The 10065-nt window shown below is 35.2% G+C and overlaps 2 protein-coding genes across 2 annotated transcripts; both read right to left on the bottom strand.

The window, feature by feature from the left end:
• Positions 1-3038: 3038 nt before the first annotated feature.
• LOC147280172 (uncharacterized) lies at positions 3039-5641 on the bottom strand. Its single transcript, XM_086252146.1, has 8 exons — positions 5087-5641; positions 4747-4953; positions 4569-4658; positions 4353-4460; positions 3984-4231; positions 3829-3877; positions 3402-3710; positions 3039-3308 (listed from the first exon to the last, which is right to left on the bottom strand). The coding sequence occupies exons 1-8, from the start codon at positions 5639-5641 to the stop codon at positions 3039-3041; spliced, it is 1836 nt and encodes a 611-aa protein (XP_086108272.1).
• Positions 5642-5895: 254 nt separating this feature from the next.
• LOC147280173 (uncharacterized) lies at positions 5896-9835 on the bottom strand. Its single transcript, XM_086252298.1, has 6 exons — positions 9509-9835; positions 7881-9417; positions 7156-7784; positions 6784-7068; positions 6598-6703; positions 5896-6501 (listed from the first exon to the last, which is right to left on the bottom strand). Exons 1-6 carry the CDS (start codon positions 9538-9540, stop codon positions 5896-5898), a joined length of 3195 nt encoding a protein of 1064 aa, XP_086108424.1. The 5' UTR covers positions 9541-9835.
• Between the last annotated feature and the right edge of the window lie 230 nt (positions 9836-10065).

Consider the following 10065-nt stretch of genomic DNA (forward strand, 5'->3'; position numbering starts at 1 on the left):
CACTTAAATGATACATTGCCCTCAATGTATATGAAATAAATGCAAGAATGATCAAATTAAGCGAAACGGGAAATTGCACATATCCAAAACCAAATAAACACACCAAAATGAAAAATTGTCTTATGAAGCGAAATAAAGAAACTGTTTATTTGCCTCCTTGGTCCTCGATGACTCCTCCTCCATTATTCAAAACAAAAACTTGGGTTGCCTCCCAATAAGCGCTTGTTTTTCTGTCTTCAGCTTGACATTGCCTTCTCCTTTACTTGCGTCCTTTCCTCTTCCTCTTTTTGCCATTACTACTCTCGGCACTCCCTAGGAACGAACTGAAGAAGCTCTCCATCTCTGACTTCTCCTCTCCATAAAAAGTGATCTCCTCGTTTTCTGGCATCTCGGAAGTGAGCAAATACACCTCTTGCTTGGTGTAGTGCCGAATCTTCATGGTACTCTCCAATGCTTTGTACTCCATGTGAGAGGTGCACAAAAATGGTCTCCCAAGAATAATCGAAACGTCGCCCGGAAGTCTCGGCACATCTAGCACTATGAAATCAGAGGGAATTATAATTTACGACATTTAACCAAAACATCCACAAGCATACCACGGGCTTTCTCGATTGAAGAGTTGGCGAAGCGAATGTCCAAATCAAACGGTTGCAAATCAGCCTCCACAAATCCAAGCCTCTCGAACACAACCAGCGGCATGACATTGATAGCTGAGCCATTGTCAACTAAGGCATTGGCGATCTCATACTCCCCTATGCTGCATGGTATGACCAACGAGCCCGGATCCCTCTTCTTGCTTGGAAAAGATGCAAAGAGATAACCACAAATCTCCCTAGGAACGTTGTGACTATGCCCCTGCTCCTCACACTACAACAAAAATTGTCATTTATAGCCCTCAAAAAACGCTATAAAACCATTACAATAGCATTATCCAAAACGCTATGACAGCCGACGTTATAATAGGTCGAACTTTTTTATAGCGTTTTGTGAACGCTATAAAAGAGCACATCTATTATAGCATTTCCAAACGCGCTATAGAAATATACTATAATAGCGTTTCTAAAAAGCTATAACATACTAGAAACGCTATTATTGGACGCTATAATGGTGTTTTTTGGTGGCGTTTTTAAAATGCTATAAAAGAGCACATCTATTATAGCATTTACAAACGCTATAGAAATTTACTATAATGGCGTTTCTAAAATGCTGTAACATACTCGAAACGCTATTATTGAGACGCTATAATGGTGTTGTTTGGTTCTCATAATATTGTGTATAATAGCGTTTAATGCCCTTACTATAGCATTTTAAAACGCTATTGTTCTTTTTTCCCAGCATTTAATGAACGCTATAGTATTTATTGTTGACATTTTTTGGTGCCTGCTCCCAAATTATTTCTTTGCATTTTTAAATTGCCACTGAGAAATTTTTCTATATAGCATTTAAAATGGAAATTGGTCCTAAAGTACAATAGTTTCAATTGATAAAAAAAAGTATAGTAGTTTCAAAATAGAAGTTACTCAAATTAAACACCAAGCTTAAAGCTCCATAAGTATCACAATTAGTACCTTACAAAATACTAAATACTAATCTTAAGGCTACAAATACCAAACTTCATAAAAGAAAACCAACAATATCCAAGTCTCCCAACTGCAAAACACCACTTAGCTATAGACAAAGAGAGGAAAACAGTTCAACATTTTGGGTTAGTGAGAATACTAACAAATCAACGCATATTCTATTCAACCATCTCCTTGAGCTCATGTAAGGCATCTTCCAAAAAGATATGTAATCCCATCTTGAGAATTTGTTGCAGCACCAGCAAGATACAACTCCACAACAAGTACAACCCAACATATTCCTGTCAATACAATCAGAATCATAATTGGAACACTATAAGCCTATAACCTAGAGACAATAAGTAAAAAAAGAAAGAAATAGCCTGCAAGCATCTACCTAGACAGATGAACATAATTTAATATTTACATAAACTTGTTATGGAGGAGAAATTGACATTATATAGCCATAAAAGTTAGACAGTTGATAAATCTAGCCCAATGATAAAAAAACCTTATCGTACATAAATGTACTGCAGGATGAGATGATTTCAGCAAACTCAGAATAAATCTATGTACATAAAGGTACTTTTTTAAAACTCTTCAGCACTGTTTGTGGCCTATAATGTAAAAATATTTCTCAATTCTCATTCGTTTTCTATGTCTCAGCAAAACATAAACAAATAGGTAAGGTCAATGGTTTCAGAACTTTCAGCTTTTCTGGGTTTGTTAAATGTTCATCCCATTTTATCGAAAGTTGACTTTTTTTTCTTTTCTTTTTTTTCTTTTTTGTGATTATGATTAAAGGTCCCAGAAGGACTCACTCAGCTCGTTGTCTTGTCCAAGAAGGCTCAAGCTAACTGGTGATCAGCATGCAATCTATCTCATTAATCTACATTTGAAACAAAAAAAAAAAGATAAGAAATGGTCTTGAGAAAATTCTCTCCATGCATGCAGTTAGCTAAATTTGGTTTCTTTGAATTTTCAAATATATAAAGGTACAGAAAACTAGTTGAGAAATGGAGAGAAGCAAAACCACCACCACAAAAAGCTGAAGAAGCATCTAGGCTTGTTATTGAAACACTCAAGAGACACCAAAAGGCTGATGTTGAGGTACACTCAGTTACGCAAGAACCAATGCCACACAATATGCAGGCTGTTACATGATGCTCACAACAATAATGGGGTATAGTAACATAAAAATTCTTTTGTGATTGTTTATCTATAGGGCTTATTGACTTTGTCAAATGGTACCAGTTTTCAAAAGATCACAATAAGGGCAAAACTGGTTTTACAAGACAGTTTGGGGTTTTCAACTAAAACTTGGGTTTTAGAATGATTGTAACCTGCCAAGCATACAAGTTCACACACAATCATCTTTTTAGAGTTCCAAGACAGATTTCACAACCAAAAACAATAAAAAAAATCACCATGAAACTCAATTTTAAATATCTTAGAGTTGATAAATGCTTACCTAAATCTCTATTGTGGCATAACAACTTTGTCTGCAGGCCATGCTATTGTACTGCCAAGAGCTTCTTCAATACAAGTCATGTCAGATGAAGGCCTCCATAAATATGCTTCAGGTTTCCTTGCTATATCTACCCAAATTCTCATGGCATTCGGTCCTAGAGGAATATGATGAACAAGCTGTTTTGGATCACTTGAAGACCAACGTCCTTCAGCCACTATCTCACCAGATCCAGTCCAATCTAACAACTTGCACTTGCTATTTGAATTATTATTCACACTCTAACAATAAGAAACAAAAGAAAATATTAGTTATCTTTAGATTGATATTTCAACATGTATATGTATGATAATTCACAAAAGTTAGTATTTTACCGACGGAGAAGATAAATTGTCATTTGCCTCAGCTTGTTGACTCATGGGCATAACAACTTTGTCAGCTGGCCATGCAACTGTATTACCAATAGCTTCTTCAATACAAGTCATACAAGATGTAGGCCTCCATAAAAATGCTTCAGGTTGCTTTGCTATGTCAATCCAAACCTTCATGGCATTAGGCCCAAGAGGAATGTGATGAACAAGTTCTTTTGGATCACTTGAAGACCAACGTCCTTCAGCAACTATATCCCCTGATCCAGTCCAATCTACCAACTTGCACTTGGTTTGTGTGTGAGTATTAACACTCTATATAATAACAAGGCAAACATAAGAAGAAAAAATATTAGGTATAGTTTTAAATTGATATTTGCTCCTGTACATAGCTTTTTTTTTTTTAATCATGCAATACAAGTAACAACTTTACCATTGGCGAAGAAGCATTTTCATGTTCCCCATTTTGTTGACCCCCATTTGGTTGACCCTAATAATGCATAAAGTTTGGATTCAATCAGTAAATAGGTTACAATTGTATCTAAATCAAAAGAAGATATATTTAACAGTTTGTTACTTGCCTGAATGTTCATTAAACCACGGACTAAGTCCTCCAAATACTTTATCCTATCTTTAAGTTCAATTTGCCCTTCTTGAAGCTGGGCCACATGTTTGTCCCTCGATTGTAAGAAAGATAATTTAGTAAGGGTCATTCCTTTTCCCATTGCTCTTATCCTTCCATTAACATCTGGACCAAGGACTTTGGTTAGAGCATCTTCTTTCACATTAGTTGTTGAGCACGATGGTGAAACACTTTCTAATTTTTTCAACTCTTCCTAAAGAAGGTGATAAAAAAAAATAGATAAGTAAAATAAAAACAAAGTACCATACAAAATTAGGCAGATATATCATAAAGGGGTGCCAGGTAATGTAAAGTATATAGATAATCTTTCTTACAATAGTTTCACCAACTGATGTGTTCACTGGTTTACCATCTTTTTTGGTGCGTGATTTAATCCAAACTTGAACTCTAGAAATGGAGGATGGGTTTGCACTAGTCTTTTTCTGAAAGAAAAATAATAATATATATCAAACAGAAATACCACTACTTGAACTATTTAATAAACAAAAACCTAGCTAAAAATATATTAAATTCAACAGGTTATATATCACCATGTCAACAGTCAATCGAGCAAATCCCTTTCGACTGCATGTGTGTGGAATTTGTTTGCGCCTCATTTTTCTGTACTTCTCACTTCTAGCCTGGGACAATTCATTTGAAAAAAATATGTAAATAACTTATGTAACTTTCACCATAAAAGTACAACAGTTAGTTAATCAATGTGTTTACCTTAAATGTTGGACTTGTTTTTGACTTTACAAAACTCTTCCATACATTAATATCTTTAATGTTATCAGGCCGGAGTTTAAGCCTTTCTTCTTCATTTGGTGCTCTGAGTATTTGGTGAACTAATCTTGATTTTGAAGCTCTCCAAAGACAGCCCATCTCCTTAAATATATAGTCTTTTTGCCATCCCTCATCAACTTTGTACCTTGCCTACAAGTTATACATTGTAGAATTAGTAAAAATTTGCACAACTAGGTAAAATATGTACATAACAGTGTACATGTAAAATTTATATGATCAGATAAAATGTTAGAAAAAGTACCATTAAACTATTTTCACTTACCTTAATAGATTTCCACAAAATTTCTTTTTTATCGGAATCATTTTTCCTCCAATCATCAAGTGTTACAGGTACATTTTCTCGCACAAGTGGTCCTAAATATGAAGACAAACTGACTGATCCATCTCCAATTGCTTCACCCCCATCAGTCCATTCAACTTCAACCCGACTATCAGCATCCAAAGCAATGTCCTTCATTTTGGTTTTTCCTCTACTCTTTTGTGAGGATGCAGCTTGGGGTGCTTGTGATGATGCAGCTTGGGGTACTTGTGATGATGCAGCTTCGGGTGCTTGTGATGATGCAGGTTCATGCTGGGGTGCTTGTGGGGATGTAGGTGTTTGGTTGAGTTGGATAACAGGCTCTGGTGTGCCATCTCTGTGCAGTGACCCACCAGTACGATTTGTAGGTGAATCAAGTGGTCCTTGTTCTGAGATTTGAGGCCTATCTTGAGATTCTTTTGGGGTTGGCTGTGTGTCCATTGGTTGGAGGTTAGGTTGAGAAGTGACATTTTCTATTGCCTTTTTCTTGGACGTTGATCTTGTAGTACGCTTAACCATGTTTACTAACCTGTAGATGGGATAAAGCACAATAATTCAAAATAATTAGAAGTATGCTTTTTATTTTAGAACAAAAATGAATCAATATATAGAATAAAAAATCTAAAACAAAAGACCAATGCAACAAGTTTACTTACTGTTCTGAACATTAAAAGCTAGAAAAGAAATATGAAATGAAAGAAACATCACATATATATAGAAGAAATATGAAATGAAAGAAACATCATGTTTCATTGATAATCTAAGTACATATATTACACAAAGATACCATCACAATCCCCCCTCACATAACTAACTTGCTCACTACATTCATCAATATTCATCTCAATTTCATTTGGAGTGGGAACTACATCTACATTCTCATCATACTTTTCCAACTCATAGAAACCTCTCGGTGGTGCCTTTAATAGGATATACCAATTAGAGGAATCATGTTCTCTTGAATAAAAAACTTGCTTCGCTTGAGATGAAAGGATAAATGGATCTCTCACAAATTGACTTTGACCTTGGTGTAGGTTAACAAGGGTAAATCCATCTTCAACCCTAACACCATTACCAACATTTGCCCAATGACACTTAAAGATCGGAACATAACATGAGTGGTAATCTAATAAAATTATATCAGTTAGTATCCCATAATAGGTAACCATATCAGATACTTGTGCAGCATCTTTTGCGCTTGCCCTACACATGCTAATTGCTTCAATGGAAACACCACTATTTTGAGTTGACAACTCAACATCTATTGTATGAAACCGCTGCCCATTGATCATATATCCAGTGAAGGACAATGCCCCATTTCTTGGCCCATATGCAAGCAATTTTAATAACTCTGAATGATTACTTGAATCAATAGGAATCTGTCAAAAAATACAAAAAAATCAAACTGAGTCAAAGATATAATTCATTTTATATGTTGTAGCTGAGAACATTTGATCTTTTAGATAGCGTGTCACCTTTTTCTTTAACCATGATGCAAATTTTTCAGTGTGTCTCTTCCAAAGTAAGCTGGAATTTTTTTGAAGACTTTTGTTAGATTGCTTTAACTCCTCTTTATGCATCCTATAGTATAATGCAAAAATAAGTGAGTTAACTTGTATCTCTAGTTCGAAATTCTACAATTTTATGAGTGATTTACTTACTCTAAGAATGGTTCCACATCTGATGTATTGAATAGCACACAGCGGTGAGCAATTTCTAACAATTCATCACTTAATGTAATCTGTCTTTTCCCAGAAATTGGACGACCTTCAAGAATTACCTCATTCCCAAAATCAGAATTTCGTACTTCTTGAACATCAACTTCAATTGAGTGCTGTAGAAACTCACTACAAAATGCCATGCATTCATCTGCAAGATAGCATTCTGCAATGCACCCCTCAGGTCGTGCACGGTTCTTTACATATCCTTTGAATATTTTCATATGTCTGGAAGCATAAAACCATTGTATTAAAACATGTACAACTTCTAAAATGAATGATTAAGTACAAAAAATTGATATATGTGTTCCTAACCTCTCAAATGGATACATCCAACGGTAGTGGACTGGTCCACACAATCGTACTTCTCTTCCTAAATGAATGGGCAGGTGAATCATGATATCAAAAAATGAAGGAGGAAAAAACCTTTCAAGCAAGCATAAGGTTTCAACCACCTCACTCTCAACTGATATCATTTTTTCCCTATCAATAACACGCTGACAGATTTTGTTGAAGAATGCACTCATTTTCATTATTGCATTTCTTGGCCCTTTTGGCAGCAATCCTTTTACTGCTACAGCCAACAGTTGTTGCATAAGAACATGATAATCATGAGACTTGAGGCCCATAATCTTGCATTCCTCTACTGATATACAGTTCCCAATGTTAGAGCTATAACCATCAGGTACCTTCAAGTCAAATAACCTTTTGCAAAATGTCTTTTTCTCAGCCTTTGATAATGTATGTGGAGCTGGAGGAAGGTATGTCCTTGTTCCTCGATCTTCTGCATATAGGTCCTTCCTAATTCCCATATCTTCTAAATCCTTACGAGCATTGAGTCCATCTTTTGATTTCCCATTAATATCCAAAAGTGTGCCTATTATGCTTTCACAAAAGTTTTTCTCTACATGCATTACATCCAAATTATGGCGTAATGGCAATTCCTGTTAGGAGCATTAAAATTATGAGTTTAGAGTTTTTATATACTATTAAATTCTTAATAAAATAAAGTTTAGAGTTAAAGGATATAAAATACTCACCTCCCAGTATGGTAAATCAAAAAAGATTGACCTCTTCTTCCACATCTCTTCCCCATTTTGGTCTTCTCTTTTTCGTTTTCTCTTATCAGCTTTTCCCCAAACATTCACAAAATCTTTAAGAGCAAGAGAAATATTTCTACCTGTCATGATTCTAGGATTTCTTCCATTTTCTTCCTTGCCATTGAACCATGACTTATTTTTCCTAAACGGGTGTGATGGAGGTAGAAATCTCCTATGACCCATGTATACACCCTTCCTACTATACTTTAGCCACTGGTAATGAGTATTTTTACCACATATAGGACATGCTGTACTACCCTTTGTCGTACATCCAGCAAGATTTCCATATGCTGGAAAATCATTTACTGTCCACATCAAAATTGCTCTTAAATTGAAGATCGTTTTACTGAATGCATCATAAACATTCACTCCAATATCCCACAAATGTTGCAAATCTTCTATAAGTGGCTGCAAATATACATCAATGTCATTTCCAGGTTGCTTTGAACCAGGAATCAATAATGTTAACATAATGTTCTCTTTTTTCATGCATAATCCAGGTGGCAAGTTGTATGTAACGAGCATTACTGGCCAACAACTATATGGTTTGCCGAAATTGGAAAATGGATTGAAGCCATCTGTAGAAAGACCAAGCCTAAGGTTGCGTGGATCAGCTGAAAATGATGGCCATTTATCATTAACCAAGTCCCAAGATACAGAATCCACCGGGTGACGCATCTTCCCATCATTGCTTTTATGATTGAAATGCCACCTTAAATCTTCTGCCATTCTTTGAGACCTAAACATCCTTCTAAATCTAGGAATGATAGAAAAATATCTCAAAACTTTAGCTGGCACACCCTTTTTAATCTTCTTTGTACGCTTGTCAACCTTCCATCTTGAAGAATCACATTTTGGGCAATTCTCCATGTTCTCATACTGTTTTCTAAAGAGACAACAATCGTTCTTGCAAGCGTGAATCTTTTCATACCCTAGATCGAATGCATTTAGAAATTTTTTTACTGAGTACAAGGACTTGAGAAGCACATTCGACATTGGTAACATGTCATGCATAATCTCTAGAAGGCCAGTGAAACTCTTATCGGTCCATCCACTTACAGATTTGTGTCTGTATAAAGTTACAATGGCCGATAACTTTGTGTAATTTGTACAACTAGGGTATAGAGGGGTTTCTGCATCTTCTAATTGTTCAATGAAATCATCATCCCTTCTTTCTTCAACAGGCTCTATATAGTCTTCATCATGCAAGTAGGCTGCTCTATATAATTCATATGCCTCATTCATGTCCATTTCTTCAACTCCCTCATTTGTAATTGGCTTTTCCCCATGATGAAACCAATTTGTGTATGTGAGATCCATTCCCTTTATCACCAAATGCTCAAAAATAGTATAAGAAAAATGATGACTTAAGTTCCGGCAATTTTTGCAAGGGCATAGAATCTTTTCTGCGTTCCCTGAATTCTTTTCTGCCATCTTTACAAAATTCCATGCTCCTTGCAAGTACTGATCAGTAGCTCTAACATTTAAAAAAAAAATGAATGTACTAAGAAGTCTACCAAGAGTGTTTAATTTTTAACTGTTCAATTAGGTTGTAAGGTTATTGTTACCTGTTAAGATGCACCCAATCTTTATCCATCATCCTAAAGTCATATAAGATCTACAATAACAAGTCCTAAACTCTTAGAGAACCGATCCCATATCAATTACTCAATTGCACAAAACTTAAAATAACAAATCATGCATATCAAAGTGATAGAGCAAAAAATAGATATATAAATGAAAATTAGTAAAGAAAGACTAGTACCAAACAAGAGATTTTCTCAATTTAGTTGTCTATATGTCTAATAAAATACAGTCAAATGCAATGATTTCATTTAATGTAATGACTCCATTTAAATTAAGCATTTAAAAATACCTCTTTGCACTCAACAGCACCAAAACCTCTGTAAATGCAATGGTTTAATTGATCTTCACACCAATCTACCCTCGAATCTCTGCTTTTGTTACAGCAAAATAACATTGTTACTTCATAACTATATATCAATAACATTATAAACTATAAAACAATCCTACATTGACATGAAAAATAAATAAAAAGAAAGAGAAAAGGGAATGGTTGATGGGTGCAGAGAGTGAAAGACAACATTTTTTAGGTCAGAGAGAA

The sequence above is a fragment of the Dryas octopetala genome, chromosome 7, assembly GCF_963921425.1.
Source record: "Dryas octopetala chromosome 7, drDryOcto1.1, whole genome shotgun sequence".
In the NCBI taxonomy this organism is placed as follows: Eukaryota; Viridiplantae; Streptophyta; class Magnoliopsida; order Rosales; family Rosaceae; genus Dryas; species Dryas octopetala.

Coding starts and splice junctions, on each gene's coding strand:
- LOC147280172 (XM_086252146.1), bottom strand. CDS start 5,641: ATGGTTAAGCGTACTACAAGATCAACGTCCAAGAAAAAGGCAATAGAA. Junction 4,954..5,086: donor TTTTGTGGAAATCTATTAAG/GTAAGTGAAAAT, acceptor TATAACTTGTAG/GCAAGGTACAAAGTTGATGA. Junction 4,232..4,352: donor CATCAGTTGGTGAAACTATT/GTAAGAAAGATT, acceptor CACCTTCTTTAG/GAAGAGTTGAAAAAATTAGA.
- LOC147280173 (XM_086252298.1), bottom strand. CDS start 9,540: ATGATGGATAAAGATTGGGTGCATCTTAACAG. Junction 7,069..7,155: donor TGGATGTATCCATTTGAGAG/GTTAGGAACACA, acceptor TTATGCTTCCAG/ACATATGAAAATATTCAAAG. Junction 6,704..6,783: donor GATGTGGAACCATTCTTAGA/GTAAGTAAATCA, acceptor ATTATACTATAG/GATGCATAAAGAGGAGTTAA.